Source organism: Salvelinus alpinus, chromosome 32 (genome assembly GCF_045679555.1).
Source record: "Salvelinus alpinus chromosome 32, SLU_Salpinus.1, whole genome shotgun sequence".
In the NCBI taxonomy this organism is placed as follows: domain Eukaryota; kingdom Metazoa; phylum Chordata; class Actinopteri; order Salmoniformes; family Salmonidae; genus Salvelinus; species Salvelinus alpinus.
The window spans coordinates 3483144-3505664 of record NC_092117.1 but is presented as its reverse complement, the minus strand read 5'-3'; the positions used below and the strand labels follow the sequence as shown (position 1 = coordinate 3505664).

General features: G+C 44.1%; 1 protein-coding gene and 1 long non-coding RNA gene across 2 annotated transcripts; both read right to left on the bottom strand.

Annotated features, from left to right (window-relative positions):
- Positions 1-195: 195 nt before the first annotated feature.
- Positions 196-21448, bottom strand: LOC139562156 (golgin subfamily A member 6-like protein 24). The gene is made up of 3 exons (XM_071379556.1): positions 18784-21448; positions 18525-18621; positions 196-384 (listed from the first exon to the last, which is right to left on the bottom strand). The coding sequence occupies exon 1, from the start codon at positions 21446-21448 to the stop codon at positions 19403-19405; it is 2046 nt and encodes a 681-aa protein (XP_071235657.1). The 3' UTR covers positions 196-384; positions 18525-18621; positions 18784-19402.
- LOC139562539 (uncharacterized) lies at positions 3303-4413 on the bottom strand. The gene is made up of 3 exons (XR_011672400.1): positions 4202-4413; positions 3934-4041; positions 3303-3708 (listed from the first exon to the last, which is right to left on the bottom strand). It is a non-coding gene; the product is annotated as an uncharacterized lncRNA (long non-coding RNA).
- Positions 21449-22521: the final 1073 nt, after the last annotated feature.

Sequence of the window (22521 nt, the reverse complement as noted above, 5' to 3'; positions counted from 1 at the left end):
ATTCTAGGCAGAGTTGCAAAAAAAAAGCCATATCTGAATGGCCAATAAAAAGATTAAGATGGGCAAAAGAACACTGACACTTGGCAAAATAACACAGACACTGGACAGAGGAACTCTGCCTAGAAGGCCAGAATATTAATTGGGTTTACACTATTCTTACTACTACTGCACTGATCACAATCAAACAGAAAAGGCTGATGCTTGCAATTCATTTTTATTGTAAAGTTGTATGATATAAAGCAGGAAGAATTAACATCCAAAAGCCCATTTAGGGCCATGGCAAACTGCCTATCATAGACCCTCTCCCTCTTCCTCCATGGTGTCCTCCAGGAGCTCATGAAAGCAATGCTGTCAATCCACATGGAAGCAGAACATAGAGTGCTCCTGTAAAACAATTATCCCATCAGGAATGAATCAAACAGTCATTGAACGAATGGGATTCACAGTAATACATTTGTCTGAGAATTTTCAATCATGAACCCCAGTTCTGGAGCCCCTATCCTCTCATCACAAGCCCAAGCACTTACTTCATCTGCTCTTCTGTGTTTTCCTCTTCCTGCCTCCCTCCCTTTCATCCTTTCCTATTGATGCTTCAACAGATAAAGTGACCTAATATGCCACAATCTGTTTCAGGAAAAAACATCCGAAAGCCCATGAGGTGAATAATCACATGAGATCAGGAATTGTAGTGTTTGAGTTGAAAGACATTGCATAAATGCACGTCTATCAACACTAATATAGTTGTCTACAGAGAACAGGCGTTGATAGTAAACACTTACCTAATGTAGTCATCCAGCTGTGCTCCTCCTCCAACCTTCCCATCCTTTCCAATTGATGCTTCAACAGATCTGTTTCTTTGGCTGCTCTTTTCATCTATCTCAGACTTGAACAGGCTTGGACAGGCCGTTCTGTACCATTACTCATTAATATATTTGTATGGAACGGCATAGGCAAGATGCAGTAGATGGTATCGAGTACAGTATATACATATGAGATGAGTAATGTAGGGTATGTAAACATATAAAAGTGGCATTGTTTAAAGTGGCTAGTGATACATGTATTACATAAAGATGGCAAGATACAGTAGATGGTATAGAGTACAGTATATATATATATGAGATGAGTAATGTGGGGTATGTAAATATTATATTAAGTGGCATTGTTTCCTCCTCCTCCAACCCTCCCATCCTTTCCAATTGATGCTTCAACAGATCTGTTTCTTTGGCTGCTCTTTTCATCTATCTCTCTATCTCTATCTATCTGCTCTCTTCTTATCCTCGTCCCGTATCCTTGTCTGCCTTTTCTGTTCCTCCTTCTCTTGTTCCTGCTGTATCTTCAATCTCCTTTTCTGTTCCTATTTCCTCCTCTTCTCTTCTTTCTCTCGTGCCTTTTGCTGCATCTCCAACACCTTCATTCTCTCCTTTTCCCTGTTCCTCTCCTCCTCCATCCTCTGTTTCTCAATCTTTTTCAACATCTCTGCCCTCTTTTTCTCCATCTTTTTCTCTTCTTTTGCACGGGCCTTCTGTTGCATCTCCTGCTTGTTTCTTTCTTTTTTCTCTCTTTTTTTCTCTTGCTCTTGTCTCTTTTTCTCATGTTCGATCTTTAGTTTCATCTCTGCCTTCTCCCTTTTCCTCTGCTCCTCTAACTTGTTTTTTTCCATATTTTCTGTCCTTTTCCTTTCCTCCTCATTCAATTTCTTCAATTTCTTCTGTCTCTTTTCCCACTTTTTGAGCTCTTCGTCCCTGGCTTTTTCCTTCCTCCTTTCAATCTTCATCATCTCTTAATTTCTCTTAGCCTCGTCCTTGAAATATTTGATCCTGTCTGCGTAGCTCATGGCATTGAGTTCTTCTTTCCCTCGGCTTGCCATCATAGACAATGCATTGGCGGTTGCATATCTCCCTTCCATTTTACCACTATCAATCTCCTTCCTGTCCCTCTCACCATAAGGTTCCCTGTGTAGACATCTCTGCTGTTGTCCACTCATGCTCTCCTCACTTTCACTACTCCCCTCCTGACTTGTGACCTCACTCACACTCTGAGACACATCATCCTCAGACGAGCACGAGGGAGTCACAGCCTTCTCAGTGATGACGCGGAGCGCCTTGATGTAGTCAGCTTCTGTGTTCACCCTGTGAGCGAGCGGGCACAGCTCCTCGTAAATGGACTTCCATGTGAGTGACTCCTCACAAACGTCGTCAGGCAGGTATAGATCAGATGATTGCCTCTTGAGCACATTCACAACCTCTGCCAGGTCCTGCTGGGTGTCCCCCTGAGTGTCCTCTCGGGCGGCCACTGGCGTGGCGTCTGGGCTGGCAGGGCGCTCGGGGGCTGTGGCAGGGGTATTGGATTGTTCTACTGCAGAGGAGCAGGAGGCCTCAGTGTCATCGTTCTTGTCATCGTTGTTTACCCTTTTCTTCAGAATCTCTTCCTTTCTCTTTTGGGCCATCCTCTCTTTCAGCTGTGCTTTATACATATTCGCAATTTCTGCGCCTCTCCGTTGAACTTCCTCAGACATTTCCTTAGACGATGTCATTTCTGGCCTATAGACCTCTTCCTTGACCTTTGCCTGGCCAGTCAATGAGGATCTGGGGTGGACATGCGGATGGGTCTGTCTCATCCGGGCAGGAGGGCCGGAAGCCAGGGGGTGGGATGGGACAGCAAATCGGTGTGAAGCGTGTGGGTGTGACGTCTTGAACTGAGAAGGAGGCCATTTATCAGGGGAGGTGCAGCTCTGTGTGTCCAGAGGGGGAAAGATTGAGTGTTTCTTAGATGGGTCCTTCTGGGTGCCGGCAGCATGCTGGTCAGGCTCCGATTGGCTGTTGGCGATGTACCTATGGAGGTTGTACCAGGGGAAAGCTGGCAGTGTCGGGGAGACGGGACAAAGAATGGAGGAGGTGGAGCGCTGCTTGATCACCCCTTTATCCACCCCAATCTGTATGATGACAGACACATTTGTATTACTTAAAAGCTTGATGGTGATTGTTATTACCATCTTAAGACAATTACATGTGTATGGGTAATAAATATCATAGAGAAAACATGTTTTATTACTGTAAATTAGCCTATTAGGATAATTAACTTTTGGAATCATTCCAATTCAGAAATTCTTCCATTCTTTTTCAACTTTTGTCTAAGAATGCAGACCTTCCTAAGAATACTACCATTGCAGAATGCAGACCTTCTTAAGAATACTACCAGTGCAGAACGCAGGCCATCCTCAGAATACTACCAGTGCAGAATGTAGACCTTCTTAAGAATACTACCAGTGCAGAATGCAGACCTTCTTGAGAATACTACCAGTGCAGAATGCAGACCTTCCTCTGAATACTTCCAGTGTTCAGTTTTTAACTTGCCTTCTTATTCAACTATTCTATCTATTTAGATCTCATTTCTGTGTATCAGGATTGGGAACATCTAAAGCAACTACAGTATATCTACTTATATGAAAGTCTGATTAAAGAAAACTGCTCTTGTTACCTCCTCCAAGAGTTGGTGCAGCCTAAATATTTCTTCATACAGCGCCTTAATCTCCCTTATGTTTCCTCGCTCAGTTCTCCATGTCTCTCTAGCCAATCTCCAATGGGCGAGGTCAAGGTTATGGATATCCTCCCGCATGCCTAGTTCAACCTGGGTTCCCTTCTCATTTAGTCTCTTCTTTTTCCTCTTCTTCTGGGTTGAATCGGTGTTCTCCTTGCCCTGCCTACACACCTTTAGGGCAGTAGGGATATTGAGAATAGAACATGGTATATTTTATTTTACTCATTGGATTATTATGTGCCTTCCATTGTATTTCATTGATATACAATATCCATAAGGTATAATGTTGACACTAGATCAAGCCGTAGTTAGTACAAAGTTTACACTGATTGGCCATACATGATTAGTCTGGACCACTTTAGTGGGTCGTAGATTTAGCCTGCAGATGGGACTTACATTAAGGCTGGGGAGTTGTGAGGAGTTGTGAGGCTGGTGTGTTCTGGGCCTGTGGAGTTCAGTAGTTTCTGTGCAGAAATCGTCCTGTGCAGTCCGCTTTGCCCATGGCTAGAAATGAAAATGATGACAAACATGCAGTCAGTAATGAGGTTATCGTGATACAAGTTTGCTATTTTCAATCCTAGAAAAGCTCACAGACCTATATGTAAAAGTGATGATTTTAAATCAGTTTTGACTATGAGGGTGGTGAGAGAAAAGAGATTCTAACCATTCTTATGATGAGCCTTGGGAAGGAGAACTTTCCCATAGTTCCTTCAATTACAGTAATCCTGAAAAAGATACAATATGGCTTCAAAATATTATTATATTATTTAAATCATATAAATTAAATTGTGTCACAAAGTAGGCCTTTTCACACTAAATCACAAGTGGTCACAACTACTTACCAATCACTTCAAAAATAACCATCAAAAATATAGAAATGATTTTGACCCTGAATTGAACTTGTAAGTGTTGCTGTAATGTGACAGTAACGCTATGTCAAACCATTTAGGTTGTCATCATATCAGAATACAATAATTTATGACATCACAATTGTGATGTAATGTGGTGCCATGGGAGACCACACCCACCCTGACAGACAACAAACACCAGAGCCACATAGGCCTGTTAACCAATTTATCCATTTCTATGTTTGAAATACAGTATATTTAGTACTAGTAAGCTCATAAACATAGTAAAAACCACACTGTAGCAATGTGTATCACTTCACAGCTACTGTCCATGATGCATCATGAGTGGTTGTCCTCTGATGGGACACTATTCCCTACATAGTGTACTACTTTTGACCATGGTTGATAATGTACTTTATAGGGTTGATTTGGGATGCACCTAGAACTATGTAAAAAGTACCTTTGTTCGTCCTCACAATCAATTTTGCGTTGACATTAAATAATTTTTGCTAAGTGAAATTTATGGGACAACAAGAAAGAAATGTATTCATAAGAAAAACTGTACATGTTGTAAATTCAATGTAGATTCCAGTAGTAAATGGTAGACATTGTACAACAAGGTAACTCTTCAGGATGTGGCAGAGTATGAAAACCTTTGCACTGTCTCTGATGCAGGTTTTTTTCTCCACTCATTATGACGTCATATGGGGGACACTTTGCCCGAGTTTGGCATCTCCGGGGATAATGTGCAGACCACTTTCACGCATATGCACTAGCGCAATCATTGCATTTCCTCCTGCATGAATGCATAATTGCAACATTACAGAATTTTTACAATTGTCACCCTATGGGACTCCCAATCACAGCCGAATGTGATACAGCCTGGAATCAAACCAGGGACTGTAGTGACGCTTCTTGCACTGAGATGCAGTGCTTTAGACCGCTGCGCCAATCGGAAGGCCAATATGCACGCAACTTCAAAGAATTTACTCAGTTACAGTCCATATAAGGAGGTCAATTGAAATGAATTCATTAGTCCCTAATCTATGGATTTCACATGACTGTACAGGGGTGCAGCCATTGGGTGGGCCTTGGAGGGCTCATCCACTTGCAGCCAGGCCCAGCCAAGGTAGCCTAGCGGTTAAGAGCGTTGGGCCAGTAATAGAAAGGTTTCTGGTTAGAATCAGCCGACTAGGTGAAAAATCTGTCTGTGCCCTTTGAGCAAGGCACTTTACCCTAATTGCTGAGGTAAGTCACTCTGGATGAGAACGTCTGCTAAATTACTAAAATATAAATACAATCGCAATGGAGGCAATGACTATGTATCCAAATTAGTGACTCTGGCTGCGTTTAGACAGGATCAATTAGTAAACACAGCCTTGTTGGTGGTGAAAGGAGTCTCTGGAAAGACTCTAGGCTCTGGTCTGATGACAACATTTTCAGTGGCTTTCTGCTCTTCCCATGTAAGGATAACGTACCACAAAGCTGTTATGAATTTTCATTTTTCTTGAATCCGTGGAAAACTCACGCATGTGCGTTCCTGAATTGTATAATAAAGGCTAGTCAAGTCTCTTTCTATCGTGCACAGAAACAGGCACTGACACACAATCATCCAAACTGAAAGCTACAGACTGGGATTTTGGAAACTATTCAATTGTCATTTAAATTCTTGATATTTACTCATTGATTCTAGAAGAATATAACGTATCAATGCCTCATGTGCTCAGCACAACTGTCGGTTTATCCTTACCCAACATATTCACTTGCTTGATTTTGGGCATCAGGAGACTGAAAGCAATATATACTGAAAGCATGAATGTTGACATGCAGAATGTTTTGGGACTATATCAAAAAGTAGACTAATGAAACAATAGTCAGTAAAATGCCCCTTTAAACAAGTGTTTCAAAGAGGGTGCATACAAACTGCATACAAACTGTTCATAAATTGCATTGAAAACATACAGCTAACACCACAAGCCCCAATGGCCTTATCTCAGAAGACAATCCAAATATCTGATGAATAGGTGGGAATGATGGAGTGCAGCACAGCCTTCTCACCAGCAGGTTGACCAGGTCTATGTTGCTGTAGTGTTCTTCTGCGATGACCTGAGCCATGACGGCATGGATGGTTTTCTCTGTGGGGAAGAAGCGCCTCAGCGGCAGCGGGGTCGTGTCTCGGAACAGCTCCGTCCACACGTACTGGACCATCTGGTTCTTTACCTCCTTCACCTTCCTCACCCCCTGCTGCACCAACGCTGGGATGTAACCTTTGACCCTGTCGTCCATCTGATCTGCACCCTGAGGGAACGAGGAGAGAGTGGCTTTTGTTAAGTAGGGAGAAAATACCCCTAACCACTGTTACAGGGTCAGATACTTGTATTCCACAGGCAATTTTAAGAGATCAAGGTTTTATTACATCTGTCTACCGAACAGACATACAGACACTAGTTATGTAGCCTAAAGAGAGTCCAATGCAATAGATGCCATGGTCATAGTATAGTAATAACATAGTAATACCTTTCCAATAGGATGGCCCTTGTGGTCAGTGACACTGGTTATTTTGAGGAAATACTGTATCTTCCACTGCACCGAGGCTGGGTCTGTCTGGAGAGCTTGTTTGATGGAAATAGACATAACCCTCCTCAACCGTGTGTGCAAGGGTACGAGGTTATTGAGGTAGATATGTACATATAGGTAGGGGTAAAGTGACTAGGCAACAGGATAGATAATAAACAGTAGCGGCAGCGTATGTGATGAGTCAAAAGAGTTAGTGCAAAAAGGGTCAATGCAGATAGTCTGGGTAGCTATTTGATTAACTATTAAGCAGTCTTAAGGCTTGGGGGTTCAAAGTCCTGTTGGTTCAAGACTTGTTGCATTGGTACCGCTTGCCGTGCTGTAGCAGAGAGAACAGTCTATGGCATGGGTTGCTGGAGTCTGATCATTTTAGGGGCTTCTTTTGACACCGCCTGGTATAGAAGTCCTGGATGGCAGGTAGCACTGCTCCAGTGATGTACTGGGCCGTACGCACTACCCTCTGTAGCGCCTTGCGGATACAAAGCTGATGCCATACCAAGCTGTGCTCTCAATGGTGCAGCTGTAGAACTTTTTGAGGATTTTGGAGAAAATTAGTGGTAGGTAAGAATGGAATTGTTGAGATTGGTTGTGGTTGTTGAGATTGGTCAACCACCTAGAAGCATTGATGGAACCAGGGTCGTATTCATTAGGCACCATATGGAAGAACATGTAATGAAATAGGGAGGGACAACCTCTACTCCAATAAGAAAAGCTCCTTTACGTTTTCAGTTGCACAATGCTTTTTAACGCTTTTCCATAGTGTGCCCTAATGAATTCGATTCAGGTTTAGATGCAAAATACATCCTAGCTACAGATTGTTACACCTGATTATGTGATCTAACCAAAGACTTAAGGATGAAGACAGCATTGCCAATATAAGGTTGGTGGAAAATTCTCTGTGCTACACCAAACGGTATCTAACCTGTAACTCCCAGTAATGGATACCAAAAATATTTTGTTAGATCACATTATCTGGTGTAACAATCTGTAGCTACATGGAACACTTAAAAGCCATTTCAGAATATCATAAATAGTAGCACCCTTTGATCCTCAAGTTCCTGCCTCTTCTTGAATCCACACTTTGCCTGGCCCCTGTGGCATCCCATCAGTTTGTGTCCGATAAACATGAAGGGTACGCTGTCAAAGGGGATAGAGGGAGTACCCTTGCCGTACTTCCATTCCCAGAATAACAGGTTCTTGTCGTCGTGTGGTGTCCAACCTGTTTAGCAGAACACATTGAAAGAGCCATTAGTCCAGAGGTGTATTCATTAGTCTGATTTGCAGCAAAACATTTTCTGTTGCAAACGTTTTGTCAACGGAAGCCGTTTACTTTCTAGGAACGAAACGGAACTAAAACGGGGAGGGACTTACCTGAATGTGTCCTTGCAAAGCGTTTTATGTTTGGAGTAAACTGTTTCCGTTGCAAACTGCAACACAAAAACGTTTGCAACGGAATCCGACTAATGAATACACCAATAGTTTGTGGAGGTTACATCACTACATAAGAATATTAATCAATCAATGTAGGTAGCTAAATAGTATTGTAGCGACCCGCACAGACAGCGGTATGTCATGTGGTAGGCTATTAGTGGGTTGTGTTGTACTTGCCAGTGTTCGCGGTGTCCGACATGCCAATCACGGTTGGCTTGTGGGGTATCTTTCGTTTATTTGGCGTGGGCTACGGCCAAACAGTAGCCTGTGTAAAGTTGGGTTAATAAACCGTCAATTCGTAAACTCAACCCTCTGTCTGGACAATTGTTCCTTTATGATCTAGTCAGGTCATTACATTGGTGTCAGAAGTAAAAACGTTGATAAAAGTTAGCCAGCTAGCTAGCGGACTTCTATGGCTAGCTACCGTAGGTGAGAACGGGGGTTGAAAATGCTTTGAGGAAACCCGAAAGTGAAGGTGGAGGTAGGAGACAATTATGGCCAAGGAGGTACGTGTGCATGGACGTCGGAGGAGCTGGCTGAGGAGATCGCCAGGGCATTGGAGCCCAGAGGCCGCTTGAGGGAGGACGTTAGAGTGATGGCGGCTGAAGCCGGCATGAGTCCCTCGTCAACTGTGCTTCGCGTGGATTCTGGTTGGCGGACAGAAGGGGTGACGTCAACCCGGCGGGACGAGGAATCTGGGGCTCAGGATGTAAACAAACATGGCGGCGCCCTGTTCCCGGCTGCGTCCGTATCTGTTAAGACCCCGAAGTATTCCGGTAAGGCGGATTGGGAAGCTTTTCATGCTCAGTTTGAACTGTTAGCTCATTTTAGGGGGTGATCGAATGAAGATAGGGCACTGCAGTTGGCTTTATGCCTCACTGATGAAGCTCTGGCCTGTTTGATATTGATTAGCCCCGAGGACAGACGTGATTATGGTGCTGTAGTGGGAGCACTGAGGAGGCGCAATGGACAGTGTGTACAGCCCGGGCTACTGTGCTCCGAAACTGAGTAATAGATGCAGGCACCCTGGAGAGCCTCTACGGGTGCTAGCTAATGACATTGAGAGCCTCTCTCGGCGGGCACATGCTCACATGCCCCCCCTCCGTGCAGAGCGAGCTAGCACGGGACCAGTTCATACAGGCGCTCTCTCCTACGGAGCGGCGCATACAGACCCAGCTGGCTCATCTTGAGTCATTGCAGATAGCCTTGGAGATGGCTTTGGAGAGGGAGCTGGTGTGGGCTGGGGCTTCAGCTGGGGCTTTGGTGGGGGTGCAGGGAGACAGACCCTCTGTGCGAGCTGGGGGGCAGAGCAGCCCGGAGCCGGAAAAGCCTGCATGGGTGGCTGAAATGACAGAACTCATTCGTGCTGTGTCGCTACAGGCGGCACGAAACACACGCCCTGGTCCCAGGGTCTGCTGGGGTTGTGGCCAGCCAGGCCATCTGCGCCGGGATTGCCCCATGTCCCCCAGAGCTCAGGGAAACGGCTCGGGGTCCACATAGACCGGGTAGTGCGGACTATCCCAACCTTTCTATCCCAACCACCATCTTCTTCAGGAGGAGCCCACCGGCACAGACGGTGGAAGCAAGGCTCCACTTCCCCCAGAAGCAGACGAGGGCAAGCGGATGGAGCCTGTTGTTGTGGTGGGCCGGACCTGTGTTGTGGACTTTTGTCATGTCCCTGTCACTGTGGAGGGGGTGCCCTGCTCTGCCCTGGTGGACACTGGGTCCACAGTAACCCTGGTGAGGCCAGATATTGTGCCAGGTTGGACTCAGTGTGAGCCCACAACTGTGCAGCTCCGCACAGTCACAGGTGAGCTGGCACCCATGAAAGGGAAGGGAATAATGACTCTGACAGTAGGGGGCAGGTCTGTGCGTCATCCTGTGTGGGTGGCGGCTGTGCAGGACCCTTGCATACTGGGGTTGGACTTTCTTAGGAGCACAGGCTGCCAGTTAAATGGGGGCACACTGAGCTTCCAGGGAGGGCCGGCAGTAACCATGGCCCCCCCTAATGTTACATTCACTCAACCCAACATACCCTTTACTCCAACAGTTAAAGCAGCAGAGACTCATGGCTGAGACTCATGATGATGAGCAGAGACTCACGCAGAGACTCATGATGTAACGCGAGATCCGTCACTAAAATGGAAACAAACGATTGGCTTCTATTCGAAACTAATCAACCATTTTCTTACACGTTATTAGATTGCGACTCAACCACGTTGAGGACAACAGACACTTGACGGTACCGAATTTAAAATCTTTTTGTAGCAATTTTCGTCAATGTTTCAACAGAATACAATTCGGGTTACAAATCGTATATTTTGCCACTGGCATAGAAGTAAGTTATACTTTGTCGAGATCATGGACTCACTTATCAAGGACAAGACTACTGCACGTACAACCGCTTGCATCAGGGACCAGTCAATGGTCCTCTTCACAGTCAAGACACAGCAGTGGTCCGATTTAGCCAGTTGCTTTCAGGCAGTATCGAAGAGATGTACCTCTAGATAAACAATTCTCTACCACAAATCACGTCTGCAGCGATTCCATTGGGAAGATTCAGTCAAAGCATTACCACTTGGTTTACACATGCAAGGTAATGGATGAGATTTTAAATGGAAGATCAGTTCTTTTTCACATCATGTATCTACAGCAGTGGTTCTTAACCTGGGTTCGATCGAACCCCAGGGGTTCGGTGAGTCAGTCTCAGGGGTTCGGCGGAGGTCAAGACACACATCCGACTCATATGATTCGTGATGACACGCCCCGCTTGGCCATCATTGGCTGCAGGTGATCACGCTACATCGCTTGACCTATCTGTGCTGCAGGGAATTTGGTGCGCTCAGTAGTCGACTTGTGACTGTCGTGATGGTACGTCTTGTGATTTCTTTCTTAATATTTTAATCCCTTCATACTTACTATGTCGAGCAAAAAAAGAAAGTGGTCGGACGAATATGTACAATATGGATTCACATGTATAACGGAACGTGATGGGAGTCAGCGTCCTAACTGCATGATTTGCAATGCCAAGTTGAGCAATTCTCGTCTAGCACCGGCAAAACTAAGAGAACACTTCCTTAAGCTGCATGGAGATGGAAAATACAAGAACACAACGCTCGCTGAATTCAAGGTGAAGAGAGCTAGATTCGATGAAAAGGCTACTCTGCCTATTCTCGGCTTTGTACCCATCAACAAACCGATCCTCAGAGCATCGTACGAAGTTGCTTACCTGATCGCAAAGCAGGGCAAACCACACACCATTGGTGAAACACTCATAAAACCAGCTGTGTTGAAGATGGCGAATATCATGCTGGGAAAAGAGGCTGAAGTTAAGTTATCCCAAATTCCTCTTTCAAATGACACCATCAGCGACAGAATAGAGGACATGAGCAAAGACATCTTGGCTCAAGTAGTTGCAGATCTGATTTCAAGCCCGGCAAAATTTAGCCTTCAACTCGACGAGACCACAGACGTTTACAATCTAAGCCAGCTTGCTGTATTCGTGCGCTATGTGAAAGACGACGTGATAAAGGAAGATTTTTTATTTTGTAAGCCTCTTACAACAACAACTAAGGCAGCCATTGTGAAGAAACTTGTGGATGACTTCTTCAAAGACAACAATCTTTCGTGGGATATGGTTTCTGCAGTTTGTTCGGACAGAGCTCCAGTCATGCTGGGAAGAAAGTCTGGTTTTGGTGCGCTAGTGAAAGCCGATGCACCACACATCATTGTTACACATTGTATTCTGCACAGGCATGCGTTGGCAACAAAAACCTTGCCTCCAAAACTGGCAGAAGTATTAAAAATTGTAGTGGAATGCGTGAACTATGTGCGAACTAGTGCTCTGAGGCACCGCATCTTCAGTGAGCTGTGTAAAGAAATGGGCTCTGAATTCGAGGTACTTCTGTACCATTCTAACGTTCGGTGGTTATCCCGGGGACAAGTGCTGAATCATGTTTTTGCCGTGCGTGTGGAATTAGCCCTGTTTTTGCAAGAGCACCAACATTGTCATGCAGATTGCTTCAAAAATTCTGAGTTCATTCTCATTTTAGCGTACATGGCTGATATCTTCGCAGCTCTCAATCATCTCAATCAAAAGATGCAGGGCGGTGGAGTCAACATCATCGAAGCGGAGGAAAACCTGAAGGCTTCTCAAGAAAAGCTACCGTTATGGAAACGACGAACAGAGAACGATAACTTCGCAAACTTTCCCCTGCTGGACGACTGTGTAAGTAAGATCGAAGATGTATCTGGAATCGGAGACATTTCTGTACCCGCGGAACTGAAGCAAGCAATTGCCACGCACTTAGTAGAGCTTGCAAAGTCTCTCGACGGATACTTCCCTACAAGAGAGTCATATCCAGCATGGGTGAGACAGCCGTTCACGTTTAGTGTTGAGACAACACATGTCAATGATGAATACCTCGATGAAATCATTGAAATTCAGCAGAGCCAGGTTCGACAGCAACTCTTCAGAACAACAACGCTTTCAACGTTTTGGTGTCAACAAATGGTAACGTACCCTGTTATTGCTAAGAAAGCTCTGGAGATTTTCATACCGTTTGTTACAACATATCTTTGCGAGCAATCCTTTTCGAGGATGCTGGACATAAAAACGAAGAAAAGGAACAGACTTGTTTGAGAAAATGACATGAGAGTGGCACTTGCCAAGGTGAAGCCGCGCATTTCTGAACTGGTCTCTGAAAGGCAACAGCAGAAGTCACACTGATTTGCAGTAAATATTCATTATTATGTTTTTGTTTTTGTGTGAAAATCATGTTTTGATGATTTTGTTCTTTGAACACACGGTGTTGATGTTGATGCACGGTTCATTTTGTGCACCAGTAAAATATATACCTATGTTTTGAATTTGAAAAAATCATATTTTATTTTTCCAATTAAGAAGGGTTCGGTGAATGCGCATATGAAACTGGTGGGGTTCAGTACCTCCAACAAGGTTAAGAACCACTGATCTACAGTGACAGTCATAGCATGATTTGCCAATCAAGATTTGGTTGGTGAGGTGATCAAAACACTGGTACTGTGGGGTTTTGCTAGGCTTAGCGTGCTAAAATAACTATAAACTAGAAGGATTTTACATTAATTAAAGTTTGAGCTACTGACACATGTAGGCCTGACAATTTGTCTTTGTTCTCAGGAGTAAGGGGGGTGAATCAGGAGACTGCTGACTATGGTGTACAATAGACAATAATAGATAAACTATACACACGAAGATCATCTGTGAGGTTCTGAATTATGCACTATAACCCAATACTATAACACATGTGATTGAATATTGTTGCAACTGTTGGCCTGGGAGCCTGGGTGTCTGTGTGTGTGTGTGCTGGAAGTAACAGTTAGCCCCAGATAAGTGTGCTGGGAAGCTGTGGTTAGCCTTGAGCGAGAACAGTGGGCTTTGTATACAGGTGCAAATAGCTCAGACAATATTGCAGAGCTGTCTGACCTCAGTCTTTGGGGTGAGGGAGCGTAATCTACACAGCAACAGCGTCGGGACATCACATGCGCTAAGGGGCTAGGACTAGCTTAAGCGCCAACACCAACGATAGGCTGGGTGAGTCTAAACCACGCCCAGTCTCTACTCTGACAGGCCGGCTCGGAAGCGGGAACTATCTCTGTCATGAGTATATATTATAATATCTTTGTCAGGAACAAGTGTCTTCTCTGTTTTCATCCTGCGTGATGTTACAGTGAACCCGTATATACGGAAATTGCATTTGCCATTTATTACTTAGTTAATAAAAAGTACATAGCATACAATTAGTGACTCATTGTCATACTTGTCCTTATACCAGATTGAATTGACGCAACCCTAACAGTACTCAGGGCCCGTATCCACAAAACATCTCAGAGTAGGAGTGTGATGGATTTTTATTTGTATTTAACTTTTATTTAACTAGGCAAGTCAGTTAAGAACAAATTCTTATTTACAATGACAGCCTAGGGTCAGTGGCCAAAGCCCGCGAACAGGAATATTCCAAGTTTAGACAGAAGGGGGGAGTCAGATCGCTATGATCGCCAGGAACTTTACTTTTGGTGTCTATTTGTAATTGTTGCGCTACTGGTGCTGCCTGTTGATGTTAGGTAGGCAGCTACAGTAGCTGAATGATGTTAACATCTTCGGGTTTTGTTTCATTACATGTATTTTATTTCATCTGGGTGCTTGTGTCACCTACTAACACCCTGGTACTACCCGTAGCTCCCGTTCTCCTCAGTCCGAGAAAACAGTGAGACAAAGGTATGTGTTGCTGATTACTCCTTTGTAGAAGTCCATAACGTGAAATAAATAAAACATCCCAAGGTTAATGCTGTATATATTGTTATAAGGGAGTGTGAGACTATTGAAACATGTAACTTTCAGAGTTTTATTGTTGTTATTAATATAGTTGACAGAGTGCTAAAAGTGCTGCTGTTGCTAGCTAGCATGCCTTTCTGTGATGCAGACGGTTAGATGAGCTGCCGGCTGGTGCTGGCGTTGCATTATGGGAGATGTAGTTTGGTCCTTTACGGTATGAATGGTATAGAGGCGATTTCACACGTTGTAACTTGTTTATGTTGCAGTGTTTTTGTACATGAGTTGTTGTATTTTGGTACTGTCAACACTGAAAGCACCAAGCAATGTATTGGGGATGTGAGACAGGATATGTGTTTTACCTTTCTTCATGCTCCTGTGTAGAACAACTTGTCAGATGGTGCATTGGAGACTGATGTGTTCCTGTCCTGTCTTTTCACAATACTATTGCAGGTATGGTTCTATTGTCTAAGAATTAAGATGATACATTCTTTGTATTAAGGACTGGTTATTATTTTATAGTATACATTATGGCTTTATGTATGAGTGTGATTGTGTGAGTCCGAGAAAACACAGAGAGAAAGAACAACTTGTCAGATGGTGCATTGGAGACTGATGTGTTCCTGTCCTGTCTTTTCACAATACTATTGCAGATCAACATAAAAGCCTAAAAGAGAGCCGTGGTGTCGCTCTTCATTTCTTGGTTCTCCTGTGGTACATAAGAGACCCGCTACATATATATATGTACATGTATGGTTGTCGTTATTGTGATGTGTGTTTTGTCCTATATTTATATATATATTGTAATGAAACAGGCAGGGAGCAGGTCTCGAACCCTCGACCTTCTAACCCGAAGTGCAGCACGCTATCGTCCAGCACGCTCGTCCGGCAGAGTCGATTTCCGCGCTTATAAACCCAGGGTCGTTACAATATATATATATATATAAATAAATATAGGACAAAACACACATCACAATAACAATACATCACGCAAAGCAGCCACGACTGTCAGTAAGAGTGTCCATGATTGAATCTTTGAATGAAGAGATTGCGATAAAACTGTCCAGGTTGAGTGTTTATTTGCAGCTTGTTTCTGTCTCCTGCTGCAGCAAACTGAAAAGATCAGTTTAGCCTTTTAGATAATAATGAATACGATTATATGGATAGTGTATAAAGTTCAGATTCACCCTGACTCTTCTAATAAACTGTATCATTATTTGACTGTAAATGATCTGTATGCAGGTGTGCTCAACCAGGTCAACGAAGAGGATATCTAAGGTAGCCTATCATAAAGGTGTCCTAGTGACCTGCCCAGGATGTGAAAAACACCACATTATTGCTGACAACTTGGGTTGGTTCTCTGATCTGAAGGGAAAGAGGTTGGTGGCCAAGTTAATGTTGGTCTGAACATTTTACATGCATGCATTCTACAGTCGTGGCCAAAGGTTTTGAGAATGACACAAATATTAATTTTCACAAAGTCTGCTGCCTCAGTTTGTATGATGGCAATTTGCATATACTCCAGAATGTTATGAAGAGTGATCAGATGAATTGCAAAGTCCCTCTTTGCCATGCAAATGAACTGAATCCCCCAAAAACATTTCCACTGCATTTCAGCCCTGCCACAAAAGGACCAGCTGACATGTCAGTGATTTTCACGTTAACACAGGTGTGAGTGTTGACGAGGACAAGGCTGGAGATCACTCTGTTGTGCTGATTGAGTTCGAATAACAGACTGGAAGCTTCAAAAGGAGGGTGGTGCTTGGAATCATTGTTCTTCCTCTGTCGACCATGGTTACCTGCAAGGAAACACGTGCCGTCATCATTGCTTTGCACAAAAAGGGCTTCACAGGCAAGGATATTGCTGCCAGTAAGATTGCACCTAAATCAACCATTTATCGGATCATCAAGAACTTCAAGGAGAGCGGTTCAATTGTTGTGAAGAAGGCTTCAGGGCGCCCAAGAAAGTCCAGCAAGCGCCAGGACCGTCTCCTAAAGTTGATTCAGCTGCGGGATCGGGGCACCACCAGTGCAGAGCTTGCTCAGGAATGGCAGCAGGCAGGTGTGAGTGCATCTGCACGAACAGTGAGGCGAAGACTTTTGGAGGATGGCCTGGTGTCAAGAAGGGCAGCAAAGAAGCCACTTCTCTCCAGGAAAAACATCAGGGACAGACTAATAATCTGCAAAAGGTACAGGGATTGGACTGCTGAGGACTGGGGTAAAGTCATTTTCTCTGATGAATCCCCTTTCCGATTGTTTGGGGAATACGGAAAAAAGCTTGTCCGGAGAAGAGAAGGTGAGCGCTACCATCAGTCCTGTGTCATGCCAACACTAAAGCATCCTGAGACCATTCATGTGTGGGGTTGCTTCTCAGCCAAGGGAGTGGGCTCACTCACAATTTTGCCTAAGAGCACAGCCATGAATAAAGAATGGTACCAACACGTCCTTCGAGAGCAACTTCTCCCAACCATCCAGGAACAGTTTGCTGACGAACAATACCTTTTCCAGCATAATGGACCACCTTGCCATAAGGCAAAAGTGATAACTAAGTGGCTCGGGGAACAAAACATCGATATTTTGGGTCCATGGCCAGGAAACTCCCCAGACCTTAATCCCATTGAGAACTTGTGGTCAATCCTCAAGAGGCGGGTGGACAAACAAAAACCCACAAATTCTGACAAACTCCAAGCATTGATTATGCAAGAATGGGCTGCCATCAGTCAGGATGTGGCCCAGAAGTTAATTGACAGCATGCCAGGGCAGATTGCAGAGGTCTTGAAAAGAAGGGTCAACACTGCCACTATTGACTCTTTGCATCAACTTCATGTAATTGTCAATAAAAGTCTTTGACACTTATGAAATGCTTGTAATTATACTTCAGTATTCCATAGTAACATCTGACAAAAATATCTAAAGACACTGAAGCAGCAAACTTTGTGGAAATTAATATTTGTGTCATTCTCAGAACTTTTGGCCACAAGGATATGTATTATCCCTATTGATAGTGATTTGCACAGAAGAGAAATGGAACTGCAGTCATAAGTGAATCCCGTATTAATAGGCTGTAACGTTTGTGTGGACTAAAGGGCCCTACACACTTCACGCAAATGCAGCATCATTTTCTCACACAGTTGTAGGTACTTGAGTTTTGGAACAAACTATATAAGATGCTCCTTCGCTCTGTTTGCATGAAGTGTGTAGCCTCCTTAAGACGAGTATTATTCCTGACTATTTTTATTTATTATTCATGTTTTTTCCCCTAAAGGAACATTGAGGAAATCCTTGCAGCGAAAGGGGAGAAAGTGAAGAGGGTAGAAGAAGAGGCGGCCTTCGAGATTGTTATAGATGAGTCCGGCAAGGATACAACACAGACTGCTCAAGATGCAAAGAAACCTTCACCAGAGTCTAATGACTCCACTGAACACTACTGCCAGAATATTCATTGGGTTTACACCAATCTTATTACTACTGCACTAATCACAATCAAACAGAAAAGGCTGATGCTTGCAATTCATTTTTATTGTAAAGTTGTATGATATAAAGCAGGAAGAATTAACATCCAAAAGCCCATTTAGGGCCATGGCAAACTGCCTATCATAGACCCTCTTCCTCCATGGTGTCTTCCAGGAGCTCATGAAAGCAATGCTGTCAATCCACATGGAAGCAGAACATAGAGTGCTCCTGTAAAACAATTATCCCATCAGGAATGAATCAAACAGTCATTGAACAAATGGGATTCACAGTAATACATTTGTCTGAGAATTTTCAATCATGAAACCCAGTTCTGGAGCCCCTATCCTCTCATCACAAGCCCAAGCACTTACCTCATCTGCTCTTCTGTGTTTTCCTCTTCCTGCCTCCCTCCCTTTCATCCTTTCCTATTGATGCTTCAACAGATAAAGTGACCTAATATGCCACAATCTGTTTCAGGAAAAAAACATCCGAAAGCCCAATCACATGAGGTGAATAATCACATGAGATCAGGAATTGTAGTGTTTGAGTTGAAAGACATTGCATAAATGCACGTCTATCAACACTAATACAGTTGTCTACAGAGAACAGGCGTTGATAGTAAACACTTACCTAATGTAGTCATCCAGCTGTGCTCCTCCTCCAACCCTCCCATCCTTTCCAATTGATGCTTCAACAGATCTGTTTCTTTGGCTGCTCTTTTCATCTATCTCAGACTTGAGCAGGCTTGGAAAGAGGACAAAAGGAAACCAAAGCAACTTTAAAAGAGAAGTAGAAGAGGCAGACTTCAGTTCTTTTTGACATGTCTGTTGGCTCTTTTTCCTGTGCTCTTGGTCTTCTCCTTTTCTGCTCATCCTTAGTTATTTAGGTAGTTATTTTGGCCATATGTCCATCGGAATTCTAGTTCAATCTCCTCTCTTTTACTCTTATAAAATGTTTTTTCTGGGTCTCTGTTTATCTTGCCTCCCCCCTTGTGTTTTCCATTACTTTCTTTTGATCCACTCAGCTCTTTACTGCTAATCTCATTTACCTTTTATCCCATGGTCCTTCCTGATTCTGTCCATCAGAACTTGAATTCTGTATCTTCTACTGACCTCCTGATAAACCACTCTGGTCTCCCTTCCTCCTCTCTCATGTTTCCTCCTCTTCACCCTCATGCCTGGCTTCCTTATAATATTTTCCTCCTTTTGCTTATTTTCTCATTTTTTTTGTTAGTATTTTCTTTTGTCATCTACTCAATAGTTGTCAATGCCTCGTCCGCCGCTTTCTTCTGCTTCTTCCTTGTTCTCCTCTTCGCAGACTGTGCGTGAGCGGTCTCTGGACGCTGCTCCCTCTCTTCCCTCCGCACAGAGGCGTCAGATGTAGACGCTGTGACCTCGTATGCCACCACCTGTTTTGCTCTCTGTGTCTGCCCTTTTTTCTGACACAGCGCACGCCTCTTTTCTCTTTCAATCTGTGCATTCCTCTCTTCTCTCTCATACAGTTTCTCCATCTCCATCTTGAACCTGGCCTCGTGATCTTTTATTCTTTGAAGCTCTGCTCTCTTCTTATCCTCGTCCCGTATCCTTGTCCGCCTTTTCTGTTCCTCCTTCTCTTGTTCCTGCTGTATCTTCAATCTCCTTTTCTGTTCCTCTTTCCTCCTCTTCTCTTCTTTCTCTCGTGTCTTTTGCTGCATCTCCAACACCTTCATTCTCTCCTTTTCCCTGTTCCTCTCCTCCTCCATCCTCTGTTTCTCAATCTTTTTCAACATCTCTGCCCTCTTTTTCTCCATCTTTTTCTCTTCCTCTGCCCTCTTTTTCTCTTCTTTTGCACGGGCCTTCTGTTGCATCTCCTGCTTCTTTCTTTCTTCTTTCTCTCTCTTTTTCTCTTGCTCTTGTCTCTTTTTCTCATGTTCTATCTTTAGTTTCATCTCTGCCTTCTCCCTTTTCCTCTGCTCCTCTAACTTGTTTTTTTCCATATTTTCTGTCCTTTTCCTTTCCTCCTCATTCAATTTCTTCAATTTCTTCTGTCTCTTTTCCCACTTTTTGAGCTCTTCGTCCCTGGCTTTTTCCTTCCTCCTTTCAATCTTCATCATCTCTTCATTTCTCTTAGCCTCGTCCTTGAAATATTTGATCCTGTCTGCGTAGCTCATGGCATTAAGTTCTTCTTTCCCTCGGCTTGCCATCATAGACAATGCATTGGCGGTTGCATATCTCCCTTCCATTTTACCACTATCAATCTCCTTCCTGTCCCTCTCACCATAAGGTTCCCTGTGTAGACATCTCTGCTGTTGTCCACTCGTGCTCTCCTCACTTTCACTACTCCCCTCCTGACTTGTGACCTCACTCACACTCTGAGACACATCATCCTCAGACGAGCACGAGGGAGTCACAGCCTTCTCAGTGATGACGCGGAGCGCCTTGATGTAGTCAGCTTCTGTGTTCACCCTGTGAGCGAGCGGGCACAGCTCCTCGTAAATGGACTTCCATGTGAGTGACTCCTCACAAACGTCGTCAGGCAGGTATAGATCAGATGATTGCCTCTTGAGCACATTCACAACCTCTGCCAGGTCCTGCTGGGTGTCCCCCTGAGTTTCCTCTCGGGCGGCCACTGGCGTGGCGTCTGGGCTGGCCGGGCGCTCGTGGGCTGTGGCAGGGGTATTGGATTGTTTTACTGCAGAGGAGCAGGAGGCCTCAGTGTCATCGTTATTTACCCTTTTCTTCAGAATCTCTTCCTTTCTCTTTTGGGCCATCCTCTCTTTCAGCTGTGCTTTATACATATTTGCAATTTCTGCGCCTCTCCGTTGAACTTCCTCAGACAATTCCTCAGGTGATGCAATCTCTGGCCTGTTGACCTCATCCTTAACCTTTTCCTGGCCAGTCAATGAGGACCTGGGGTGGACGTGCGGATGGGTCTGTCTCATCCGGGCAGGAGGGCCGGAAGCCAGGGGGTGGGATGGGACAGCAAATCGGTGTGAAGCGTGCGGGTGTGACTTCTTGAACTGAGAAGGAGGCCATTTATCAGGGGAGGTGCAGCTCTGTGTGTCCAGAGGGGGAAAGATTGAGTGTTTCTTAGATTGGTCCTTCTGGGTGCCGGCAGCATGCTGGTCAGGCTCCGATTGGCTGTTGGCGAGGTACCTATGGAGGTTGTACCAGGGGAAAGTTGGCATTGTCGGGGAGACGGGACAAAGAATGGAGGAGGTGGAGCGCTGCTTGATCACCCCTTTATCCACCCCAATCTGTATGATGACAGACACATTTTTATTACTTAAAAGCTTGATGGTGATTGTTACTACCATCTTAAAACAATTACATGTGTATGGGTAATAAATATCATAGAGAAAACATGTTTTATTACTGTATATTAGCCTATTAGGAAAATGAACTTTAGGAATCATTCCAATTCAGAAATTCTTCCATTCTTTTTCAACTTTTGTCTAAAAATGCAGACCTTCCTAAGAATACTACCATTGCAGAATGCAGACCTTCTTAAGAATTCTACCAGTGCAGAATGCAGACCTTCCTGAGAATACTACCATTGCAGAATGCAGACCTTCCTGAGAATACTACCAGTGCAGAATACTGACCTTCCTCTGAATACTTCCAGTGTTCAGTTTTTAACTTGCCTTCTTATTCAACTATTCTATCTATTTAGATATCATTTCTGTGTATCAGGATTGGGAACATCTAAAGCAACTACAGTATATCTACTTATATGAAAGTCTGATTAAAGAAAACTGCTCTTGTTACCTCCTCCAAGAGTTGGTGCAGCCTAAATATTTCTCCATACAGCGCCTTAATCTCCCTTATGTTTCCTCGCTCAGTTCTCCATGTCTCTCTAGCCAATCTCCAATGGGCGAGGTCAAGGTTATGGATATCCTCCCGCATGCCTAGTTCAACCTGGGTTCCCTTCTCATTTAGTCTCTTCTTTTTCCTCTTCTTCTGGGTTGAATCGGTGTTCTCCTTGCCCTGCCTACACACCTTTAGGGCAGTAGGGATATTGAGAATAGAACATGGTATATTTTATTTTACTCATTGGATTATTATGTGCCTTCCATTGTATTTCATTGATATACAATATCAATAGGGTATAATGTTGACACTAGATCAAGCCGTAGTTAGTACAAAGTTTACACTGATTGGCCATACATGATTAGTCTGGACCACTTTAGTGGGTCGTAGATTTAGCCTGCAGATGGGACTTACATTAAGGCTGGGGAGTTGTGAGGAGTTGTGAGGCTGGTGTGTTCTGGGCCTGTGGAGTTCAGTAGTTTCTGTGCAGAAATCGTCCTGTGCAGTCCGCTTTGCCCATGGCTAGAAATGAAAATGATGACAAACATGCAGTCAGTAATGAGGTTATCGTGATACAAGT

Bases quoted from the DNA above. Each gene is read 5' to 3' on its own strand.
- LOC139562156 (XM_071379556.1), bottom strand. From the start codon at position 21,448: ATGGTAGTAACAATCACCATCAAGCTTTTAAGTAATAAAAATGTGTCT.